This window comes from Leguminivora glycinivorella, chromosome 8 (assembly GCF_023078275.1).
Source record: "Leguminivora glycinivorella isolate SPB_JAAS2020 chromosome 8, LegGlyc_1.1, whole genome shotgun sequence".
NCBI classification, from domain to species: Eukaryota; Metazoa; Arthropoda; class Insecta; order Lepidoptera; family Tortricidae; genus Leguminivora; species Leguminivora glycinivorella.
Window position 1 is genome coordinate 11,193,678 of NC_062978.1, and position 26,953 is coordinate 11,220,630.

Here is a 26,953-nt window from a genome sequence, read left to right on the forward strand (position 1 = left end):
CTTGACCGTCATCATCATTCCCTTGCCCTTTTCCCATTATTTGGGGTCGGCGCAGCAGATCATCTTCCTCAAATCCTCTCTATCAGCCGTCATTTCCATACTAATACCTTTCACTCTCATATCATTGTTCACACATTCCATCCATCTTTTCTTAGGCCTTCCACTACCATTGTATCCATTCACCTTCATATTTACCACTCGTTTTATAACATTGTTTTCATCCCTCCGCATTACATGCCCATATACCATGCTAATCTACTTCCTCTCAACTTCTCTGTCACTGGCGCTACTCTCAGGCTTCCTCTTATATACTCATTCCGAATCCTATCCAGTCTTGTCACACCACACATCCATCGCAACATACACATCTCATTTCATTCACATGCAGTCTTCTCTCATCATTCGTCTTGGTGGCCTAGCACTTGTCTTACTTCCATACAGGACGACAGGTCGGATAACTGATTTATAAATTTTTCCCTTCAGCCTGAGAGGCATTCGGGGATCGCAAGTTGTGCCTGTAACCTGTCGCCATTTCATACAAAAAAACTTGACCCATGTTCTTGTTCTTGACAAAAGTTCTATCTAAGCAGAAACTAGGAAATATAAGCCATAGTTTTGTATTGAGTTGCTGCTTAATTACGGTCAGTATCTTGAGCAATTTTACACAAAAATTTTTTTCGATAGAAAGATAATAAAAAAAATCAACTCTAGGGTAGTTCCCCTTAATCGGCAGAGAAAGCATGTTTAGATAAAGATCTATGAAAAATAATTATCAATACATATCAGATATGTGATTATTAGTATGATAATATGTTTTATAAGACTCTTTTACTATAAAAAGGTAACTAGTTATTAAATTCAATCAATTCAGTTTGGTTCCAACAGTTCAATATGTTGAATCCCAAAATTGTTTTAGTCGTAATTGCTGCTGTCACATGTAAGTTTACTTACTCATTAACCGACTTCAAAAAAGGAGGAGGTTCTCAATTCGACTGAATTTTTTTTTTATTAACCGACTTCAAAAAAGGAGGAGGTTCTCAATTCGACTGAATGTTTTTTTTTATTTTTTTTTTGTATGTATGTTACTCGATATATCCGAGAATCGTGGACCGATTTTCAAAAATTTTTTTTTGATCGAACGGGTATAACCCCGAGATGGTCCCATTGGCACCAAGTCGGGGTCTGATGATGGGATCTTGGAGAAATCGAGGGAACTCTTCAAATGTTACAGGCACATGTAATGTTTTTAGTGTATTTTTCAAAGGTACACCATTATTTACGCCTGATGGTAATAATTTTATGTGGCTGAGCTGATGATGGAAGGTCAACTCCTCAATGGTTAGGAGTTAAAGGATAATTCTTTCACTACTGTACATATATTCGGACTGATACATATAATATCACTAGGAACCACTAAAAATCAACAAATAAATAAACTTTTTAACAAAAAATAAAACCGCTTTCAAAAATAAGCATGTTACAAAACACGGAGAAATTAAAAAGCCAAAAATAATAAACCTTCGAATTCAGATTCTTATCGGATTGCAATAATCTAAACATCCAAATTATAAACAAATCAATTATTGTTGGAGTCGGGGCCAGCCTGCGTAAGTACCTATGGTTGGGTGGGGCAAACTGGAAATAGCAAGGCGAACCGAGGTCTGTGGAGGTGGTGGAGGAGGTCTGGTACCGACTACAAAAATAATTGATTTGTTTATAATTTGGATGTTTAGATTATTGCAATCCGATAAGAAATCTGAATTCGAAGGTTTATTATTTTTGGCTTTTTAGTTTCTCCGTGTTTTGTAACACGCTTATTTTTGAAGGCGGTTTTATTATGATACATTTCAATATGTAGGCAGTCGCATAAACTATTTTGTTACATTCAGCTAAGTCTAATTGAAACGAAACAAGTCATTCATTCGGGTAAATACCCAATGGTGATTCATTCAATATTTACTTGATTCATCTGATATAATTATTTGAAGTTATTGAGTATTATTATTAATTAACCAACTTACCTTCATAAATATATCCAAAATATTTTATACATGTAATTTTTTATAGTATGCACTTAAGTTGTAATGTACGATTTCAAGTTTTACTACGCTTTTTGACAGAATGAATAATAATTATGTATTTTTTTTTCAGTAAAAGTGTGTCAATGCGATGTAGCAGTCGCAAATGAGAGAATACAGCACAGGTTTCTGGGAACTCTTAACAGATACTATGTATCTTCGCGGTATGTGTGTACTGAACATTTACAAATATTTAAATTTACGCACAAAAAAAAATCAAATACTTATATTATGACAAATGAATCCATCATGTAATTAAATATAGGTGTGATTAAACTTGTAGCAAGATTAACTAGCTAAATCGTTTATGGAGTTCCTAGGAGGCATAGTTTAAGAGATAATAACAAAAAACAGAAAAATGGGACCTTCAACGCCTAACCTCCTCTTCAGCTCAAACGATACGGCTAGGGACTTTTCATATGGGCATCTCTTGACTTGACCAAACAAAGATACAAAGTGAAAAAGTTGTTCCAAATATTTACCTCTACACACATATCATCATCATTCATTCACTGGCCTACATTCATTTTTACAGAGATCTTCTTGCCAATGGAACCGATTACATTGACTTAGCAAATTCCGATGCAGCTGTTAGTCAGTTGCAGATTCTCGATGCGACGAAAAACGTTGCTATAGTGATCCACGGCCGCGACAGCAATGCTTTTAGTGATTTCGGTATTAAACTCCGAGAATGTAAGTATTTTATAATAAATATAGACCCATAAAGACGTATTACTAAGATAAGTTATCTGAAATTGTAAGTTTAATGCAATGATTTGCTCTTAATAATTCATTGGCTTAATTTTTCAGCTTTTATCAATAGTGACGGCAATCTGGTTGTAATTCTTGTGGACTGGCCGTTTATCTCTTCTATGGACTACGCGACAATTGTCAACTCCGTGCCATATATCGCGGATGACATCATAACCCTGATTGGTCGCTTGGATAACGCTGGCAAGATCAATAGGAGACTCGTTCACATCCTAGGTTTCGATGTTGGAGCACATGTAGCAGGTCTCGTTAGCAGAGACGCGAATACTCGAGTCCAAAGAATTACGGGTAAATAAACACAATGTAGTGAGGTATAAGAAATATGAACTAATAACTAGTATTTTTGCTTTTGGTAAATAAAACCTATAACCACTGATAGCTTGAAACTTCCTAAAGGTAATTTAATATTTAATAATAATAATAAATAAATAAATATTACAGGACATTCTTACACAGATTGACCGAGTCCCACGGTAAGCTCAAGAAGGCTTGTGTTGTGGGTACTCAGACAACGATATATATAATATACAAATACTTATATACATAGAAAACATACATGACTCAGGAACACACAAATAAATGCCCTTACCGGGATTCGAACCCGGGACCGCGGCGTAGCAGGCAGGGTCACTATTACGCGCTAGGCCAGACCGGTCGTCAATTATTTGTCATTAGGTATTGGTATAAAAGGTCATCATCAATCAGGGTGGTGTCATAGTACCTACATATAAGTTGTACCTAATATTTGCTTTTCTCATATCCCAGGTTTATCCCCCGCTGGTGACAGCTGGGTGGGGAATCCCCGCAGCCTCAGATCCACTGACGCCGATTACGTTGAAGTCATCCACACTGACTACGGCGGTCTTGGCATCGGCAGCAACCTTGGCTCGGTAGACTTCTTCGCTAACTCTGGCGACAATCAACCGGGCTGCACAGATAATCAGTGCGGCCATGATCGCGCGTGGCAGCTGTTTGCGGCGGCTTTGGACATGGGAGGACATCTCATGGGTCTGAAGTGTGACGATTATGACGCTGTGATTAACAATGGATGTAGGAGTGGTCCAGCTCTTGCTCTGGGCACTAATGACCTGAGCAAAGAAGGGTACGAGGTTTACTTCATGACTTAATCTTTTATCTTATACTTGTTTGTGTTAGTCAAATCTAATAAACTAGAAAGGTTTCTAACTTTTCTAAGTATTCTATTGGGGCATAAAAATAACCTCTTTATCATCCTTGCTAGTATTTCTTGTAAAGGCGCTCTGTCTTGTCTCGAATAACTACCTAACTAAATATATTTCTTTTCAGGTCTGGAATTTACAGAGTCAGTACGGGCGCCGAATATCCCTACAACGCGTGATCCGTTCCATACTCTTATAATTTATTTATATTGTTTTATTATGTTGTTTTAATAAGCTCTAAATGAAGCATTCTTACCACGTTTGTTTTATTTTACTTATGTATTTTTAGTTAACCTAGTGACCTAAATTTTTAGAGCTAAATAATATTTAACAAGCTACCGAGTTGGATGCTTCATTCATCGTCAGCCAAGATGCGTCCGCTATTGGACGGAGGCCATTTGGATGAATTGAGCGGCAATCTAAAAACTAAGCCATTATGGGTTATTGTTTGTAAGTTAGAGTCAAGTTCGTAACATAGCTAATTTAGACAGTTCACACGCTAAGGGGAGCACCGAGTTCGAATGTTAACCGCTATCAAAATGGTGTAATATTGTCATGAATTGTGGGTGGGTTCTGTTTACAAAAGAGATTTCAGACAGAAAACATCATTCGTTTGCTCAATCATTATTGTTGGCGCTAATAGCTGATAAACGTATCTTTTTAACACCTGCCTAGTGCCTATTTATGGCATTTTCACACAAGCGCCACTATAAATCATCACAAGTTGCAGAATTCCGTAGATGTAGTTGATCATGAGAACTAACAGACACAGATCATTGTCAGGACATCCCCTATTCCGCAGTATCCAACACATTTAATCAGAGTTATCGCATAGTCTCATATATTAAGTGGAGGAATTATCAAACCGTTATTAAACGCACAGCCGCCATGAAAGCGTTCCCGTGTGTTGGTGGAATCATCTGCATCGCGCTTGCGAGCGGGATTTTCAGTCCCGCTGTAGGGTTTGGTGAGTACTTCGTAAAAAAAAAAAATTATTGGAGGCATGCTGTTTTGAAATCAATTATTATTTTTTGGTAAATGGACATTTTGATAAATTCTGAATGTCTTTTAACTTGTGCTTGAGTCAACTCACTCGACGCTGATAGTGATATGAATTCGCATAAGTGCAGCATACATTCGCATCTTTTTATAAATATTATGTTATTCCTGAATTTTATATTAAAAAATGCCGTATCAAACCAATTGTGAGAAGACCTACTGGGAGTCTGCTTTTCAATCAAATTGTACCACGCTGCAAGCTTCTATTTGCTAATTATTTGAAATAAGTCATTTTAAAATAAATAAGACTTAAGTATAACATAAATTAAACAATCTGGTCATGGTTTTCTGAATAAATCTAAGTTTTATGAATAAATGGTATTTTAATTCATATTTATAACTGCGATTTCTTATTTTCAGACAAAAGTGACGGACCTTTAAACAGCACCAGTAAATTGTACCAAACTGGCGTCGACTCGGGAATAATAAATCCCGAAAAATATTCATTTCAGTCATTTCTGAAAGATGAACAGAATATCTTTAGAGACTTGTTCGGGGAATACATTGCAATGAATGATACTGAGCCGATTAATTACGAAGAGTGGCTCGTTTTAAATAACTTTGGAATTCTGCCCGATACACAGGAGTCTTTGTTCGCGAGGAAAATAACGAAGCGCAGTACGGCGGACAACAAGAGACGGTTCGTCAATACCGTTCGGAAGGGGGACATATTGATTACTGGTCGGGGCATCGGCGGTCTGATCGGGCACGCTGCGATCATGACTACAGATACCTGGGTCTTGGAAATGCCAGGCGGCAGAGGCTGGCAGAACGGAATCAAAGACAATAATAGACAAATTACGAAACATAACGATACCTTTGGGTTCAATTGGCGTAAAGGACAAAATGCAGGTTTTCAGGAGAAGCAAAAAACAACTTTTTTTTTAGAAAAATGTTTATATCTTTTTTGTTTTTTGACCTATATTTATGACGTATATAGAAAAATATGTAGATTTTTAGTATCCTTAACCTAGTGTAGCAACCGTAGTGATAATCTAAACGGTTTAGAAGTTAGATGGTTGTAAAGGACACGTCAAAATGCTATGAACGTCCTTTACACCCACGATTTTTTTGAACAATTAGAGTTGATAGGGTCGTAAATGACGGTCTTAGATGATTTTTATACAAATTCGGGGCGTAAATGTAACCGGAATGGTACAAATGGCAACTGTTTTTAGCTTAGTTTACAATTGAGAAACTTAAAAAATGTATCAAAACGTAGTTAATATGACATAGAATAGCCACAATAGTGTTACAGTGTATATTTATCTAAATATTTAGCAAAGACAAAGAACAAGACTATTTTATATCCAGTTTTGCAATAAAGAAACAAAATTTGCTTAAAAACTATCTAATATTTTGGAAAGTTATTATTTTAGTACTCGCCGCTGTCTCAATAAGTTACGCATTCAGTATTTAATTCTAGCAGGGAAACACTTTCGTAGTTTAAGTAAATATAAAAACACTAATGGTAATCACGTAAACTTTAATCAGCAACTGTGAACAACAGACTATATTAATACGACAGTAATTTTAAGTCTAAAGTAGAAAGAAGTTCTAAGAATAACTAAAGAGTTAAGTACCTATTTATAAACGCAAGTTAGGACGCGTATACAAACTGTGACCAACTAATAAATAATAGTAACTGTAGTCAAGACTACCTACTATGTTGATTCATATTTTTGATAATTTTAAAACAGAAGATTGTTATTTAGTCTAAAACCTGTTAAATAAGAATAATCTTAATTATGAGTTCAATCCTAGAAATATTATAGTCAATGCTTTAAGTACCTGGGTACATAGCCAAGTCACCAAACGCTAACGCTCATTCGCTAGCGAAACGCACCTGTTATTGTCGCACTAAATGTTAGTATAGTCTACTGTTAAAGTTTACTGCCGGCGTAGCTGAATGGCAATCGTCGACGCCAGACGCCGACAAAAATGCAGTCTGGTGCAATACGCAAGAGCGATAAAGATATATAGCTACGAAATAGATATTATCGTGAGCGTTTGTGCATTTGGGTACGTACCCTGATTACCATAGTGTTTTTTTTATTACCTACATCTCGCCACAGTATAATAATACTACGAAAGCGTTTCCCTGCTAGAATTAAAGGCTGAATGCGTAACCTACTGACTATTCAGACAGCGGCGAATACTAAAAAAATTACTTTGAATTTGTTGCCAAAGTATAGTTTTTAAGCAAATATTGTTTCTTTATTACAAAACTGGATATAAAATAGTCTTGTTCTTTTTTGTTGCTAAGATAGCTTAGATAAATAATACACTGCATTAAACTAATGTAGCTATTCTATGCCATAGGTATTAAGTACGTTTTGATACATTTTTCCAGTTTTTAATTGTAAACTTAGCACAACATTTGTACCATTTCGGTTACAATTACGCCCCGACTTTGTATAAAAATCATCTAAGACTGTCATTTACGACCCTATCAAATCATGGGTGTAAAGGACGTTATAGCATTTTGACGTGTCCTTTACAACCATATATCTTCTAAATCGTTTAGTTTATCACTACGGTTGCTACACTAGGTTAAAGATACTCGTAATCTGCATATTTTTCTTATACACGTCACAAATATAGGTCAAAAAAACAAAGCAAGTGGGTTTATCTTTCTCTTGGAAACCTGCATTATATCGATAAGTGGTTTGACCAGCACGCGTCAGATTGGACAACAGTGCTGTATCGCTGCCCTGATCGTGCGGCTGCTAACGGAGCGGCCGTGTGGGCTGATCACACTTACTACAACCCTTCAGGCGGCGCCAAAAAGACTAAACACATAACTTACCTTATAACTCCTGACCTGCGAAGTACGAATCCCAGTTATTGTTCCAAGCTGGTGCTGCAGGCTTATTACTATGGCACGGGGAGAAAACTAGTTCTGGATTTGTCTGGAGTAGGGATTGTCGTGCCATCTACTATACCAACATTTTTCAAAAATGGCTATAAGTTAGTTAATAAGGGTAAATATTAGGAGACCAAGATTTTATACATACCATTCAAAAGTAACTATTATATAATAATTATAATTATTACTGTTTTCTTTTGTCATTTGTATTTGATTTTCTTATTAAGACAACTTTTAGTGCAAGCAAAATATATATTTTAACCTAATCGGTCCATTAAGTATATTTTTCTACAAAGTGCACATTGCGCATCCATTTAATTAACGAAATAGGCATGCACTTTTGTAGCTCGTCAGCAGCATGGAATACACTGTGACAACCGAAGCGCCAAAAATACCGGAACATATTGGCATTCTGAGCATATTGGCTGTGATCCTCTAAAATTACCTGCGTAATCCTAAAAAAAAAACATTTCTCCGAGTTTGGTTTTTTAAGTAACTATTATTTTCAATGCATTATTTTAAGCAATGTAACTAAAATAGAATTACTTTTTTAAGCATTTTTATATTAAAGGAAAAAATGGAAAAATTTACGCTTTCGGGTTCAAGTCCCGCCGGAAGCGTAAATTTTTAACTAAAATAGAATTGTCACAAAATTGACATACATACATACAATCACACCTGTTTCCCAGAAGGGTAGGCAGAGATCACGGATTTCCATTTACTACGATCCTGACAAATCATTTTCGCTTCATAACGTTTCTCATACAAGCTCGTCGGTTTCGAGTACTTCTGACCTGGCCTAAAAAAAAAATTAAATTGGTAAATTGACATAATACTTTTATTTTCGGCCTAATGGATATTATTTAATTGCCACATACCCAACAAGGCTCTCCTGTATTGTGGTTACGAGTATCATTTTATAAAATTAAACAGCCAGGTAGCGACTAAAATACAAAAATAAAAACGAGCCCGCCGGTACATTGTGTATAAAAACCAGCGCCCCGTATGTAATAATAAATTTTATCGAGGTTTAAATGTCTGCTTTGTCCCTAATCGCCCCATTTAACGGTAAATATAACTAAAGTTGGAGGCTTTCTATAAATTGTTATAATGTCTCGTCTTTATATTTTCCTTATATGATTGTATTACGCATGATTTTGTCTTATTGCATGCCATTATTGGTTATAATTACGTACATGCATATTCGTAGAAGAGTACGGTTCGTTAATTTCGTGAGAGTTATTATTATCTTTCAATTCATATTCCATGTGTCGGTTTGATTTACTGAAGTGGAAGTAAAAGCGACGGCAATGTTCGATTTAATTAGGCATACAATATAATTTGAAGTGATATTTATTATTATTTACCAGCGTATAAGGAAAAATTCATAATTACGAATACACTAGTCATTTGTATACACTGTATACGCTAAGTAGTCTAGTGAAGAGATATAAGGCTAGTAATTTAGTGTAGTGAGTATATTAGTGTAGTGAAATGTCTTACTATGAAGAGAACGATGTCAACAATTTTGAGGCGGTTTGCGATAACGGGACGGGACATTTTACTTGCAAGGATATTAGTGACATGTTGAAATCAGTTTTTCTGACTTTAACATTCAGTGTAGTGACTTCAATGTCGATGGCTAGTGTGCTGTTTGGACTCATTTTCTGGATCCTGATTCCCAGCTACCGTGTCTTCAGACATTTCGCATTCCTGAATTTACTTCTGGCGAATACAGCCTTTCTAGCTGGAGTTTTTGCTCAAAAGAAGGCTGATGTTTTCAATTATGTGATATATTACATTTTTATGGTTTTCACTCATTGGTTGATTGTGGTCAGTGGTATGTTTTACCTTGAATTTGCAAAAGTGTTCACACTCGAGGTTAAGTACGTTTATATAAAATCGACCGTTTCTTGTTGGATCCTACCTGGTGTATGGATAACTATTGGATATTTTACTAAATTAGAATATATCAGTTACGTGTGTGTGGTGTTGGTTCTACTTAACTTTATAATGTATGTAAGAGTATTATATGCCTTGTGCACTACTAGTGGGCCCTGTGAATGCAAACGCATTACTTTAGCTACATTTGCTTTTGTCTGTACCGGGGTAATAATGTATGCGCCCATCATAGTGCAAGTGTACAAGATTTCTGATTTGTCTTTGAAAGATTTGATGGTGTTTTGTTTCTGCTACGCTTTCACTATTATGGCAATTAATATTTTCTATTTATTATTAAGAGTTCACAGGGAGAAATGGGCAGAATATCAGAGTAGAGAAACAAACAATTTTCTGTAAAACGTTTTTTTAAGACCGTGTGTAATGTGAAAAATGTCTGGTTTCTTTTTGTTATTTACGTAGAACATACACAGTTTCATATTCTTTCAACCCCTTACTTGCCAAGAGTGGCACTGAAGCTTTAGTAGTTTCATGTGCTCTGCCTACCCCTTTATGGGATACAGGCGTGATTGTATGTATGTAAAGTATTTGACTACAGCTTCAATATTTAAATATTTTTTATTATTATAAATATTTATGAGCAGTTGCTTTTGTGTTTTTTTTATATTATAAATGGGATGTAATCTTATGACTGTGGTGAAATAACTGACAGTGTAGCCTTCCGAAAAACGAGTAGTCAGTGTTCCCTTAAGAGTTTTTGGACGAATAGAAAAAAATGTAAGGTATTTATTACCAACTATCGAACTTGATTAGCTCTGAAATTTATTTCTAAGAAACATTCATGATTTGCAAGAAAATTGACAAAACAAATAAATATCAGCATATTCAAGTATCACGATCAGGATTAGAACAGTCAGAACGTATAAATACTTTAATATGTAATGATTTATTTCATTATTATGCCGTCTCGTCGTTTCGGAAAGTCATTATTGTCATTAATGTTAACGGGCACATTAATTGCATATCTACCTACACTAATTTTACAATCGGAATTATGATTTATTGAATGAATAGCGTTCTGATTGCATTTACCTTGATAAGAAAGTAATAAAACTCATAATAGCTAGACATAAATTTAACTTTGGCGCTGCCGGCCTAACCAAAGTGACAATCGTCGACGCCATGTCATGGAGATCTATATGCTGGCTGGCTCTGTCGCGTCCCTGAAGAGCGATCGGGAGAGCTAGATACGAAACGCTTACGAAAGGTAAGCGATTGTAACTCTGCCAAGGTACCCTGATATGCAAGATTACCTGTTATTAAACCGTTCAAATTAAATTAATCATTCAGAAAAAGTACGTAACAATGAGAGTGTGTTTGTTGGTTACTAGTCTATTTATTTATTTAGCTGTTGGGATTCCAGTGACAGATATTCAATTTGGTATGTACCTATCTAAATATAGGGTGGGGCCTGTAACAAAGGCGAAAAATTGAACTGTAGGCTGTACTCCTTATACTGATCAACATTTGTTCAGTGACTTTTAAAAATTATGAAGTTTTTAAATTTTAAATTTTTCATACAAAATAAATATTAGCTTCAATGTACGCCATTATTGTTGTCATTGACGTTGTCTGTCACACTTTAGACTTAACAGAATTCGCAATACATTACCTCTTAGAAAAAGCTTTCAAGGGTGATAAAAATCAAAATAAAAGTTATTTTTAAAAGTCGCCGAACAAATGTTGATCAGTATAAGGAGAATAGCCTACAGTTTAATTATTCGCCTTTGTTACAGGCCCCACTCTGTATACAGTTTCATTAACGTATAGAACAGAATATTAAAATTTTATTTAATGGAGAAGTTACCTGTTTATTATCTTCTTAGGATTTGTTTAACGCTGGCGGTACCCAACTTAAATGGCAGCCTATGTGTCTCAACAGAAATATTACCCATATTTTTTTTTCTTATGACTAATAAAAATCGAATGGCGGAATAAATTACTTTTACCCGATCAGTGGTCGTAGAATGTTCTCTGATACTAATCATGTAGTAAATTATTAGTAAAGACCCATATTGAACCGCAGTGCTAGTGCTAGCACATAATTGGCGTGAGATTATGTCGCTGCGAAATATATTATGTCATTCTTACAAATAGAAAAAGACGTGTGATCTAAGTCGCGTTGAGATATTGCCGCTCCAATTAGGCGCTAACCCAGCTGAAAAGAAACTAGTTGGGTAGTTTTTTTTTGTACTACGTCGGTGGCAAACAAGCATACGGTCATCCTGATGGAAAGCGATCACCGTAACCTATGGACGCCTGCAACTCAAGGAGTGTTACATGCGCGTTGCCAACCCATTAAAAACGGCGGAAAGCGGTCATTTGTAAGGCGGAGGTACTTCCCCAGTTGGGCTCTGCTCTAGATTCGAGCGAGTGTAGTTTTATTTGGGCCTTTTTCGCAAGTCGACAACCCGCCTTTGTGCGTATTTTGCGTGTTAAACGAAAGTAACTCTACCCAAAACATCCAGCTCCTGTAGGTAACCTAGCAGTGTTTTAGGTTACTTTACCTCTTCTTGTGTGTTTGGAAGAAATTAGTAAGTACACAAGATCGTCATATTTTCAGATACACGCCGGTTACTCATGGATATCAATAAGATTCTTCCTAATGCTCGGGCTTGTTCCAGCTGGTTTCCACAAAACAGCATCTACTGTACTACAACAAGTCAACCTGATGAGTCAACAAATATATAAAAACATTTTTCTCAGTTTTCTGCAAGAAAATAAAAGTTATTTACTTAAATAGATAATTTTGAAATCATTTATATTTACCGTTAGAGAATGTATGGCAAGAAGTTTCCTAAACGCTGTTTATACCACGGTGTTTTCAGTCAAAGGAAATAGTAAATCCGATGTACTTAGGATATGTTTAGGAAACTCAACGATGGAGGGCGTGAAAAACAATTACGTACATATATGCCGTAGTGCAAGTTGTTCGCTAGATGTCACTGTTACTGCCGCAAACTGGCTAACGACTTGTCGTAAAATAAAATGTACATATAAATATTTTTGTCCGATGTCCAAATTTTTCGCTAGATGTCGCTGTACCACCTGTAAACTAGCGAACGAAATTCTATGGTTAATTATATGTAAATAAATTGAAATTTTATTATTGTCATATTTTTTGGCAAATAAGTCCGTGTACAAATAGTATTTTATGCAACTGGCGTTTAAGTGAGGTCAAAAAAGACGAGTGGCGTGAGTAACAATTTGAGGCGAAGCCGAAAATTGTTAATAAAGACGCCACGAGTATTTTTTGACTCAGTTAAACACCGTTGCATACAATACTTTTTCTACGACCATGCACTTACTTTTTAATAGTTTTCTAGAATAACTTTCGTGAAATTCGCACTATTTCCTGTATTTTGACTTGTCGGCCTCCCCTGTGTTCCTGCACTCACCCTGTCGCTCGCACTCCCCCGCGACGTCGCCAGCCCCCGGCGCCCCGCGCACCCACGCTATATCCCTTAAAGGCTTCCTAACAATGCTTTAAGAGCTATATCGTATGCATGGGTGCGCGGGCGCCGGGCGGGGGCGGGCATCTTTTATGTAGGGTTTTAACGATCTATGCATGACACTGTAAATGACGAATAACAACACGGGAGTAGAAAATACTTATTTATGTTATTGGTTGGTGAATAATTACATCAAACCTAATTAAAAATCCCGCCATAAATATGTGGCGTTCCATGTTTAAAGGGTCCACATACTTTATGTGGTATAAGGAACCTTTAGGCATAGAAAGTCACATGAAAAGTTGTCGTAACTTAATAATAGATGGCGCTGCATTTGAAAAACTTACTCTATACCATACTATTAAATATACTCTATGGTTGATACGACAGCCCTCAATATAAATAGTTTTTCAATATATTATTATGTATTTGAAGTTTGACATGAGTACTGTTTAGGCTTAAAATTAAAACTAAATTCAACCTAAGTTGTAGTAACTACCCAGGATTTTAATGTGGAATCCTAAACGTTTTGAGATAACTTTATAGCTACTGTCGTAGACCAGACACTGTGCCGCGTACCAAGATAATGCTGAAATGGGTTTCTTACACAACGAGTAAAAAGGACAGTTGCTATCGCGATCGCGGACAGCGGTAACAAGCTGCTGATAAATTGAGTTGCCACTTGTTTCACAGTTCGCTACTCTTTTGTACCGCGAGCTAAATGTCCTTAAAAAAAAAACTGGCCAAGTGCGAGTCGGACTCGCCCACCAAGGGTTCCGTACCTACAAAACTATTAGGTACTTTTACGTTACTCACATAAGTCTAAAGACTGGGCTAGGCTAGAAGTATAGGTTCTCTAATGAGCATAATTGTGTTTAGCGCCACCTCTCGACGAATTCGCGAACTAATTAGCACAGCTTGCGTGAGGTCTTTTATAATGTTAACCAAATTCAACATTTTTTATTTTATTTTAAAGTAGGTGTTTTATGATTTCATGTAAAATTTCGTAGCTATAAATTTTAACACCTTTATTCATAAACGTACACTAAAGTTATCCAGCCGATAAAGTTCGTTTGTCCCTTTCTATCACACCAATACGTCGGAAAGGGACAACCGAACTTTATCGGCTTGATAACTTAGTGTACGTTTATGAATAACGGGGTGAGTATTACCGTACTGTAAAAATGTAATGTATACGGATTAATGAATTTAATATAGATAGATAATTATTGATATGTGGCAAAACGAAGGAATTGTTTACACCTTCGCAATAAGTATCTAATGATATTTTTTTAATTTACCATGTTACTTCACGTACCTACTTAGGTACTTATTTTAAAAACTCTAAAAATGTCTATTGAGTTTCTGTCGCAGACCACCATGTGGCTTCTGCATATTCTGCGCTGTGATAGAGTTGCCATAGTAGGTATGTATATATTGTATAATAGGCAATAAGAGGCAAAAAACATATTGTGCTAAAATATTTAAAATACCTACAGTCATTTCCGAAACGTGTGAATTCACGTCAATACTTTCTTTTATCAGTATTACACGGAGTAGGTAAACGTTTCGTGGCAGCGGCAGCGCACACTGCAGAGAGCGCACGTGGACACCGGCGCGGCGCCACAGAATATATAATAGCACAAGTAAAGAAGGCCCACTGCTTTGATGTTTCCGAAATGCCGTCTTTTTAAATACCTACAACATTCTTACAAAGAAACGAGCCGCACGTGCGCGGCGTCCGGTGATAGGGTTACCAATGGATCCAAACGAATTAATACTCACATTAAATGTTATATTATTATATTCAAGTCTTGAGTACTTTCTAGGTATATACGCTGTATTTATATATTTTTGTTCAAGGTTCCAACATCAAAAGCCTTATTGAACTTTTCCGTGGGACTTAATCAGTAGTAGATCTGTATAAGAATATCTTTTGGTATTTATTTTATTCAATATGTCTATTTAATTAAGTATTATTAGCCATTCCACCCGTGGACATCGCTTAAAAAACCTCGCGACGTAAAGTAACAATAGAAAGTGCGAACGTGCATTCCGTGAGAATGTGCACCACCCCTGAGTAGGCCGCGAACTCGCGGCCACAGCTCGCGGCCGCCAGGATATACTTGTAGCGCAACGATAGGATAGCGGAGTGAGCCGCCCCTGGCGGCGCCAGCGGACGCGTCTGTGTGCGTGAGCTAGGTATGCATACAACTACAACTGCTGTAGGCACCGCCCCCCCTCAGCGCGTCCTCTGCGGCGCGGCGATAATCACCTAGCCCTAAGGCCCTGGTTTCTCTGGCCCGTCACACGCGCCCGGCGGCGTTTGGATGTGAGCCGCATGTGCCGCTGTGCCACACGCTGTCGGTCGCGGGTGCGTGGGTTTTCTGACCCTTGGTCACCCGTCGTCGGCGACGGAACTCAGAAGCTCTGGTAGACTGATTTTTGAACTGTTGTGTTGTGCTCTGATCAAAATGAATGCAAAAATACTTACATTGTAATTCTTAGAGGAAGAAGATTATACGCGACTTAATCCGTCCATATAAATATTGATATTACCCAAAAAAAAGAGACAGTCAAGTCAAACGATATTTTTGTATGAAACCGGCAAAAAGAAAGTGAAATTTTTAACTTGGTACTCAAACACTTGCATTGTAGTAAAGAAAAAATTACATCATATATTATATTCGATAAGTATATCGAAAACAGTTCACAGAAGTACAATTCATCCATTGAATTACTATGTACTAACATACTAGAAATTACACCCCAAACAAAGTCTGTGCTCCGGCCGGCAGCGCGCGGCGCATGCGTGGGGAGGTACCGTGTCATAGAGTAAGACTTGACCAATGACCACCTAGACGCGACACTCTTAATGTAGACCTTTTTTTATACTTTTTGTAAAATACTAACCCCCTTATTCATAAACGCACACTAAAGTTATCAAGCCGATAAAGTTCGTTTGTCCCTTTTCGGCGTATTGGTGTGATAGAAAAGGACAAACGAACTTTATCGGCTTGATAACTTTAGTGAACGTTTATGAATAAGGGGGTAAGTAGTTTAATTTTAGCACTATCATACATTGTGCTATGTTTAAGTTCTACTAAGTGAAACAAAAATACATTATTGATTTTTTTCATATACCTACTTTAATTGCCCTTGAAGAAAATCGTAGGTTATTATTGTATGAAAATATCGATTACAACTCGTGTTAGAACTGTGTAGTATTCATAAGTATAACGTGAAATAAATTTAACATTTCTCTTTTATATATTACAAACAGAATATAATCACAATTACTATACTTCATTACCTACATGTCAAGTCTGTGCGATTATGATGCGGTTAATCTATGATTTCGTTCAACAAAATGGCAGCGATAGCTTCGCGTTTGAGGAGCGCGTCCCTTAATTGAAATAATTACTTAAATAAAGATCGATTAACATAGCGTGTATACTAACCGATGAAATGTGACACGTCAGTTTTATTCGATTTTCTCGTATGGCTTAAACAGCATCTTGTTGCGCAGGAAGGCATTTTTACATTTTATTTGTGTGCAGGCAGAAACATAAGTCCAATGGACTTATGTTTGTAGCGCAAACGTTTTGCTCGCAGTGTCCTCTCTAGTATTACCTCAATGAGTTCATCATTATCTTTAGTGAAGTCAGTCATTTTCCATATCAAGACGCCACCCGCCGTCCGTTGCTATTGTACAAAACGAATACAGACCGTCGCGTGCGGCGTGTGACCTTCGCCCGTCGAACCACCCGCCGCCGGCGACGTTTCAAAGAAACCACCCTCAAACATTTCCGAACAAAACATTCGAACGTCGTCAGTCGCGGACCCGCGTAAAAAACCACAACACGTTCTATGAACATTGGTCAAGTGCGAGTCGGTTTTCGACTTTTCCATACAAAAAACTCATGAGCGCCTGAACGACTGTGATAGCAAAGTTAACTTTTCGCACTTTCAAGACTTTACGTATATATCTCGGAAACGATAAGAGATAGAGCAAAATGGACTTCAGATTTGGGCTGTCGTTGGCACAAATTCTATGTTTTCGTCAACAGAGACCTTTTTTTGGACCGATTTGAACAAAATTTTGCTCAGTCCACTTACAAACGGTCTTAAGCGCCTCCTTTTTAGTAGAAACTTAAGTCATTTTGGCAAATGAAAAAAAAAATTGAACAATTTCTAAAAAGAAAAAGACAGAAATGAATTTCTTTCTACCTGTCCATCACGCTTACAAAATTTTAAGACGTTTAGTACTGCTTGCAGCGTCAGTAAGTGAAAATCTTAATTTGAGTTTTTTTCTCGTAAGTCCGACTTACGCTTGACTGTAGATTTCTAATAGGTTTTCCTGTAATCTATAGGTAGAGGGCTATCTCGTGTATTTTTTTGAAAATTTTACGCTAAGTAGTTTCGGAGATAAGGGGGGGGGGAATGGTCATTTTTTGTCTATTTTCTTAAATTACTTCTAAAGTACCAAAATTAAAAATTAAAAAAAATATATTTCAAATGCTCATAAAATGCTCTTTCATTTGATATATAACACAATATAGTTTTAATAACTTTGATTTTTAATTTTCAAGTTTACCCCCAAAAGTGACCCCTATGATTAAATTTCATTTAATTAAATTACATGTCCGTCTTTGGGCCACAGGTTTACATATGTGTACCAAATTTCAAGTAAATCGGTCCAGTAGTTTCGGAGAAATCGGCTGTAACAGAGGGACAGACAGACACACGAGTGATCCTATAAGGGTTCCGTTTTTCCTCTTTGAGGTACGGAACCCTAAAAACAATTTTTGTCTAGTTTTTGGCATGTAACGCAGAAATATAAATACTTTTAACAAAAAATATGGAACCGGCGCGGTGTCTAAAATGGCCCGTAGTTATTTAATTTTTTATCATTTTAATATAATTATTTATTTATTTATTAAATCAAAAAAGTAACACAGCATTACAGTTTACACCAAGGCACTGTGAAACTACAAAATACAAAACAAGACTTACAAAAAAAAATACAAAAGACATACAAAAAATAAACAAATTAAACATTAGATTAATTATGCAATTTGTTTATGGTTTTAACGAACATGGACGCATAATTTAAGCTCATTGAAACTTACATAAGTAGGTATGAAATTTTGAAAATGGAAAGCGATCTTAGCTTAGACACACACATTTATTTATTTATTTATTTAAACTTTATTGCACAAATAAAACAAAAATTTACAAACTTAATGGCATTCTCTACCAGTCAACCAGCATTTCATGTTCCGTTTGATGTAAAATTTGGAAAAAAGATACATTGAAACCCTGACAAGGTCAGTGCTTAACATGCCACTATTCTATTTTAGAAGGTTTGCTTGCTCGGTGATCAACATTAGCACGAGCTGTAAAACAACGTTGTTCGCTTGTAAAACAAGTAACTACTTACAGAAGGTATATATTTTACAGTGGAAAACCTTTGTACTAAATTTAATTTTACACTCCACAGAAGATTCACAAGTCTAGACGGAACTCTCCCCGGCGCCGCCCCTGCCATAAAATATCTTGGTATCGTTTTCTCTTTAATATCACATAGGTAAAATACGGGTTTCTTAATTATTTTAACATTGTGAATTTCAGTTTAAAATCCTGAATGATAATTGTATCAGATTGTCAAGAAAAAAAATATGACATTATTGGTTAGTAAGTGGGTGAATCAACTTTTTCTTGCTTTTTGCAAGAATTACCCTTACTTATTATTAAGTCTACTTTTGTGATTTTTAACCTTACCATCGTGAATAAAGATCCTTGTTTCACGTATACCAATTAGGGAAAAATTTAAAAACGATTAATTTTTAATTAAAACAATATGTGACCCAGTGGAAGAGACACTTTTTTCATACAAAAGTGAGGGACAGCTATGTCCACTGGGTCACTGCTCGAAACAAAGTTATAAAATAGGAAATGTTATAATTACATGTTGTATTGCGTAGCTAGTATATTTGTCTTTAATATAATAAGTATACATTAATTAGACTAAATCCCAATTAAATTTTTTGACCACATGTAGTCGAAGTATGCGAAATTTTGCTGGCAAAGAAAAGTTGATTCACCCAAGTAGTCGTTTGAACACCTGAACAGCGCCCCGTTCAGGTGTTCGCTTTCTCTATACAATTAATGTCATGTCTCGTTATGTATTTTCACACTATCAAGTAAAGTATTACTCGTATAAGCTCATGGTAGCCACATGAGACTGCCTAGAAATTGATTACTTGCTGATAATTCACATTCCTGAACTATGTAGTATTTGGGCCATTTTTTTTGAAGTTGTCCCACCACTTTTTTGGATTTGGAATATTTTATGTGGTTTCCACTCAGGATCGCGAGCTCTTTCAATCCTTATAGGAGAAAAAAAGTGTCCCAAGGTTTTTTTCCCATTCCGTTACCATTTTTTAATACATTTTATATGTAGGTAACGGAATTGAAGGTTTGAAAAATGTATGGAAATCTTGGGACATATTTTTTTCTCCTATCAGGATCGAAAGACCTCGTGATTCTGAGTATGAATCGCGTAAAAATATCCATGTTAAAAAAAAGTGGAAAACTTTGAAAAAAAAAAATTACTACTATGTTAAACTATTCCGTAATTTGTAAAAAAGTGCTAAACATTCTCAATTGTTAATGAAAACTTTCAGTTGTCCCAAAACATTAAACCAATCCAATTATTTTGCCTAGCGCTAACATTACTATGATAAAATAATTCATTTATGTGCATTCTAATCACACACAAGTGGTGGAATGTAGTGCCTAACTCTACGATTAGACCCGAGATAAATGTTTTGCTTATGATTTTATACGTTTAATATATTATTTAATTTTAAATGCAAATATTTTAAATGCATATCCATATTTAAGGCGTTTTTGTGTGCAAAATGCATATATGATTTTCTTTATATTTTTATATTCTTTATTTTCTTTATAAGTATATTTTTAAAGTCAACATTATTTTAACTTAGTCGAAAATAATATTATTTTACCTTTTTTATAACGCTTCCATAAACCTATAATTGATTGCGACGCTCAAGATACCACTTATCAAACCACCGGTTCAACTTTGGAATATTTCACTAACTGGTTGAATCAAGCTGTTAAACAACATTGCCTCTTTACAGAACAAATACCTATTTATCAGTTGTTCCGAAGGGTTTTGATTCAAGAACTGAATAAATAAAGCTCATGGCTGAGTTATTACTAGAGATCGTTATCAAGGTGCACTTTTCGTGGCAAACGGTACGGTTGGCAAAAAAAACAAATACTTACATTTAAATATTCACTTTGTTCTTAACTACAAAATAAATACTTACCTTCTTAGGATTACACCTCTACGGTACAAAGCCTTTTCCGATGAACTATATATTTAGTTATTACAAACGGCACTATTCGAAATTTAAGATACATACAATATTAGCACTACTAGCTTTTACCCGCGGCTTCGCCCGCGTAATAAAAGTATTCTTATTGAAACGTTTACAAAAAATAAGATTTTCATTTGGATCCGTAGATTTCTTTGTAGGTACATCTGTCCGCGATTATTTCGATTAAGGTAAAGCGGGGCAATTCTCGACTGGGGGGGGGGGGGCATTGTAACTGATCTATTTGCTGTACGGTCAGCCAAGAAAGTGGTTTCCCACTTTTCGACTCTATTGATCGAAAAGTGGTAAACCACTTTTTTGGCTGACTGTACCTTACACATATTACTATTGTTTTAAAAGAAATTCTTGCAATGATTGTAGAATTGTTACACAGCGACCACAGCGTAGGTAGTAGGTACGAATATGTATGTATTTTACCTATATAAATATTTATACTGGGGAAACTTCATACAACCCACATAGCCAGTATCTCGATGCTATGGTCGGTAGGGTAAAAAGTACTTCCTTGCATTATCGCTTACAATTTTTTCCATTTTGCTTATACTTATTGCAAACGTAAACATATCAAAGGCAAGCAAACAACGATCTTCTTACAGCACATTGAATGTAATAGTTATTACGGATGCAGGATACTCGCCGATGCCTACTTACTAATCCCTTCCCACTGAGCCACCTGCATTTTACACTGCCTAGATATCGATTGCCGACCGATTATTCCGACCCCAATCCCTATTCTTATCCCCGTCCCTATCTCTATCCTTGTCCCCATCCTTGTCCCCGTCCCGTCCCCGTCCCCGTCCCGTCCCGTCCCTGCCCCCGTCCCTCCCCTATCCCTATCCCCGTCCCCTATTCCTATCCCTATTTCTATCCCTATCCCTAACCCTAACCCTATCCCTATCCCTAACCCTATCCCTAAACCTATCCCGTCCCCGTCCCCGTCCCCGTCCCTGTCCCTGTCCCTGTCCTTGCCCCTGTCAAATTATCATGCTAGGAGGTGAACTTTGAAAAATCCTTTCTTAGTGCTCCTCTAAGGAACTTCCGTGTCAATTTGAAATCTCTTGAACCAGAAGTAAAGATGAAAACTAAAGCTATACTTATGGCTATTTTGGATATTTTAACCCCATTTCACAACAACAGGGGAGAAAATCTCTTTTCCACGTCATTAGATTTTAAAATCGTTGTATTTATCGTGATCAGCGACCTGATAAACCATAAAAACGATACCCATATTGTGTTTTTGACTTTACCCCCTTTGCACCCATTTAGGGGTCAAATTTTCAAAAAACCTGAAACATGTACTTAGTCATATTAGTTAGGAATCCTCCTGTGAAGTTTCAAATAAAATAGTCAAACTAATCTTGTTTCCCCATACAAACTTTGAACCCCAATTTCACCCTTTTAAGAGGAGAATTTTGAAAAATCCTTTCTTAGTGCTCCTCTACACCAAATAAGGAACCTATGTGCCAAATTTGAAATCTCTAGGACCAGCGGTTTCGGCTGTGTGTTGATATATTATGTCAGTTAGTCAGTCAGTCAGTTTCTTCTTTTATATATTTTTTGATATTTAAACCCCATTGCACTACACCAGGGGAGAAGGTATTTCACTTCCGCCTCGTTAGATTTTAAAAACGTTGTATTTATCGTGATCAGCGACCCAATAAACCGTAAAAACGATACCCATATTAGTTTTTTGACTTTATCACCCCCTTTTCACCCTTTTAGGGGTTAAATTTTCAAAAAACCTGAAACACGTCTTTAGTCATATGTTTTTAGGATCCCTCCTGTGAAGTTTCGAATAAAACAGTGAAACTAACATTGTTTCCCCATACAAACTTTGAACCCCCATTTGACCCCCTTAGGAGGCGAATTTTGAATAATCCTTTATTAGTGCTCCTCTACAGGAACCTACGTGCCAAATTTGACATCTCTAGGACCAGCGGTTTCGGCTGTGCGTTGATATGTCAGTCAGTCAGTCAATATCTTCTTTTATATATTTTTTTGATATTTAAACCCCATTGCACCACATCAGGGGAGAAGGTATTTCACTTCCGCCTCGTTAGATTTTAAAAACGTTGTATTTATCGTGATCAGCGACCCGATAAACCATAAAAACGATACCCATATTGATTTTTTGACTTTATCACCCCCTTTTCACCATTTTAGGGGTTAAATTTTCAAAAAACCTGAAACACGTATTCAGTCATATGTCATAAGGAATCTTCCTGAGAAGTTTCGAATAAAATAGGCAAACTAATCTTGTTTCCCCATACAAACTTTGAACCCCCATTTGACCCCCTTGGGAGGTGAATTTTGAAAATTCCTTTCTTAGTGCTCCTTTACCCTATATAAGAAACCTACGTGCCAAATTTGAAATCTCTAGGACCAGGGGTTTCGGCTGTGCGTTGATATGTCAGTCAGTCAGCTTCTTCTTTTATATATTTAGATAAATACGATATGGATGGGACTTGAGTGTCAAACACCGTAGACCGCATCATCACTTACCATCAGGTGTGACGTGGAAACGTCTACCTATACATACCTACTAAAAAAAAAAAACATTATTTGATCGAACAAAAATTTCACGTAAGAATGTCACTACCCCTTTTGACCCCTTCCGTCATGTAGGTGTCGTAGAAGTCGACTGTGGGATATGGCTTCAACTGCGATGTTAGTGATGACTGCTGATCTGCAATATCACAATAATTGACACTGTAACCTGAACAGTTTCATGTATTCTTTCTACCCCTTTGAGAATACAGATTTATGCTGATAACAACTTTATAAATACGCTTAATCGCGAATGTCAGGTTCCGGTAAAATTCGGATTGAAGCAATTGTTACTTGCAGCTCACAGCCGTTTTATATAACATGGTTTGAGTTTATGTTTGTATCTAAAGGGGTCTTTTGGCGTATTCGATTCATATATCGGTTCTAGTGGTATTTATTTTATTTTAAACTAGCTTTTACCCGCGGCTTCGCCCGCGTAATAAAAGTATTCATTAAGATTTTCATTTGGATCCTTAGGTTTCTCTGTAGGTATATTTATCTGCGATTATTTCGATTGCACATAATACTTTTGCTTGCAATGATTGTAGAAATATTACACATCGACCACAGCGTAGGTAATTCTATATACGCTCGGGAAACCTTTATAAACATCCCACATAGCCCGTATTTCGACACTATGATCGGTGGGTAAAAAGTACTTTTTTCTATCATCCCTTAAATTTTTTTACATTTTGCTTATACTTATCGCAAACGTAACCTTCAAGCAAGCAAACAACGATCGTCTTAGAGCACATTGATTGTAAGAGACCGCCGACCGATTATCCGTATCCCTCTAACGATACCCATATTATCCGTATCCGTATCCGTATCCGTATCCGTATCCGTATCCGTATCGCTATCGCTAACGCTGTCGCTGTCGCTGTCGCTGTCGCTGTCGCTGTCGCTGTCGCTGTCGCTGTCGCTGTCGCTGTCGCTGTCGCTGTCGCTGTCGCTGTCGCTGACGCTGTCGCTGTCGCTGTCGCTGTCGCTGTCGCTGTCGCTGTCGCTGTCGCTGTCGCTGTCGCTGTCGCTGTCGCTGTCGCTGTCGCTGTCGCTGTCGCTGTCGCTGTCGCTGTCGCTGTCGCTGTCGCTGTCGCTGTCGCTGTCGCTGTCGCTGTCGCTGTCGCTGTCGCTGTCGCTGTCGCTGTCGCTGTCGCTGTCGCTGTCGCTGTCGCTGTCGCTGTCGCTGTCGCTGTCGCTGTCGCTGTCGCTGTCGCTGTCGCTGTCGCTGTCGCTGTCGCTGTCGCTGTCGCTGTCGCTGTCGCTGTCGCTGTCGCTGTCGCTGTCGCTGTCGCTGTCGCTGTCGCTGTCGCTGTCGCTGTCGCTATCGCTATCGCTATCCCTATCCCTATCCCTATCCCTATCCCTATCCCAATCCCTATCCCTATCCCTATCCCTATCCGTTATCAAGATGTTCAATGATTTCTTATCAAGTGCTAAAATATAAAGTTTCATGGTTTTATCTTTTAAAATTAAGAAATCCCATACAAACTTTCAACCTCTTTTTCAACCCCTTCATCCCTTTTTTTCGAAATAAAAAGTAGCCTATGTTCTGTCTCAGGGTCTAAAGATTGTCTGTTCCAAATTTCACAAAATCGGTTGCGTGGTTTAAGCGGGAATGCGTAACAGACAGACAGACAGACAGACAGAGTTACTTTCGCATTTATAATATTAGTTATTTTAAATAATGTATTGTGTATGTAATTCATTCATATTATTTAACATAGGTTCCTTGACATTATCTTAAAGTTCGAATCGCGCAGAAAGTCTGCGTCAGCCTGGCAGACGGCGAAATGCACTTCGTGTACTAGCGATGTTAGTTGCTCCGCTTTCATGTGTGTTGAAAACTAACAACGTTGTTTATTTCTAAAGATAACTTACAGTTCCTAGGTTCAACATGTCTAGACTAGACTTTTTGTAAATAGTTTTATGTCTTGTCTAGTTGTTTAAACCAGAGTTTTATTTTAATGTTATAATACTCGTATACAGTCACCTCGGTTGTGGACTTTCTTGGTTGCGGTCTTTTAAAAAGAAAAACATAGTACATAATGCAGGTATTTTCACTATTTGGATAAAATAACATCGATAATTTTTACTTTTCTTAATCAGATCACCGTTTCGAGTGTGCTCTCGACATTTCGATTTCGACCTTTGCATGGAGGGTTGGAGGCGTTGGACGATCATTCTCAAAAAAAAAAATAGCTACAAAAAAACTTCTACTTCACAGCCTTCATACCATTAAACTGATTCCTCTTTAGGCTCTGTACGAACGAAGGAACAAAAGCTTATCGCTGTAGATTTAATTAAAAATCACAATGTCGGTCATTGGGAACGGGAGTACCATCAGTATTGATAAATGCAGCTTGTTAGCCCGAGTTGTCCGCCATTTTGATTATCGTGGCGCTAACAAGATGGCGACGGCGTAAAGTATCGCTCACTTTATTATAACACTGACTTGTTTAGACGAAAGGGTGTATGTTTTAGTTAATTCGTGCTACTTAAGTCTTTAGGTGACTGGGCGATGGCAAAGTTCCGTTTCTAAGCTAGTCGGTTCATTGGATTGCACAAGCTGATTGGTACGTTCGATGCTTGGAGATTTTAGATTAAGCAAAAAACGCAAAGATTAAAATTATTTCAGAAAGTAGATTGATGTTAAAAGCCCCGTAATTAATGAAAAAATGTACATTAATAATCCATTCTTGCCCCGAATGTCCAGTTCTTGGAATGTACATGTCTGTACTGACTCGGCCCATTGAGTTAAAGGTGTTGCAGTTTGTACACATCATCGAGGACATACCCGGGGCTGTCCGTCTGCGCAACGGATATGTGATTTGTCACTTATAAATGTTAGCGCACGCTCTCACTAAAACAGTACAAAACCAGTATTGGATCCGTGCGTACGTCTCTGCGAATTACGAAATAAATTATAGTTTGTTTTACTATTATTATAATGGCGTGCTGTTCTATTCAGTTTCGTAGAAAAAACAGCAAAACATTTACAGACTTTAAAACATAAGGAATAACTTTTCATCGGTAAGTTACGATTTTAAATTATAAACTACTTGATATTAAATTTTGTCCGGAGGCCAAGTTAAACTGAACAACAAAAGTGAAAGGTGATGACGCAGGCTAGACGTATGTCGTTATCTCTTGCTTCCACGTAACTCAATTCACATCACACCATCTCTTTCCAGTCTGCACTAGTGTTGTACATGCTTAATTTATAGCATCAAGTGGTGTATCGATATTTAAGTAATGAGTAAGGAATATTATTGTGTGTACCTAACCTACTACATAATGAACACACTCTATTTAAATAAAGAAACGAGAAAGTTATCTTGCACTAATGTTTGCATTAATGGTTTATGTCGAATATTTGTATATTATCGATTATGTTAAGCTTGATTGATTATTTATTTATTTAATCTTTATTGTATATTAGGTACCTATTTCTTAGGTGTAATTAGATATGTTTTGGGTATATTTAGGTGACAGAATTTCGTAAAATCTCTATCTGATATATGTATTAATTTAAATATTACGTTCAAGTAATTTGTAAAATAATAAATTGCTATTTAAATCGAAATAAAAAACACAACTTGAGAAACTCGAA

General features: G+C 36.8%; 2 protein-coding genes and 1 long non-coding RNA gene across 3 annotated transcripts; all 3 read left to right on the forward strand.

Moving 5' to 3' along the window:
- The first annotated feature begins 857 nt into the window (after positions 1 to 857).
- LOC125229046 (lipase member H-B-like) lies at positions 858 to 4,289 on the forward strand. Its single transcript, XM_048133820.1, has 6 exons — positions 858 to 937; positions 2,152 to 2,242; positions 2,614 to 2,771; positions 2,889 to 3,137; positions 3,615 to 3,951; positions 4,155 to 4,289. The coding sequence occupies exons 1-6, from the start codon at positions 892 to 894 to the stop codon at positions 4,204 to 4,206; spliced, it is 933 nt and encodes a 310-aa protein (XP_047989777.1). The 5' UTR covers positions 858 to 891; the 3' UTR covers positions 4,207 to 4,289.
- Positions 4,290 to 4,420: 131 nt separating this feature from the next.
- Positions 4,421 to 8,472, forward strand: LOC125229047 (uncharacterized 30.3 kDa protein-like). The gene is made up of 3 exons (XM_048133822.1): positions 4,421 to 4,994; positions 5,447 to 5,893; positions 7,747 to 8,472. Exons 1-3 carry the CDS (start codon positions 4,916 to 4,918, stop codon positions 8,079 to 8,081), a joined length of 861 nt encoding a protein of 286 aa, XP_047989779.1. The 5' UTR covers positions 4,421 to 4,915; the 3' UTR covers positions 8,082 to 8,472.
- Positions 8,473 to 11,127: 2,655 nt separating this feature from the next.
- LOC125228495 lies at positions 11,128 to 12,658 on the forward strand. The gene is made up of 2 exons (XR_007177294.1): positions 11,128 to 11,295; positions 12,478 to 12,658. It is a non-coding gene; the product is annotated as an uncharacterized LOC125228495 (long non-coding RNA).
- The last annotated feature ends 14,295 nt before the right edge of the window (positions 12,659 to 26,953 follow it).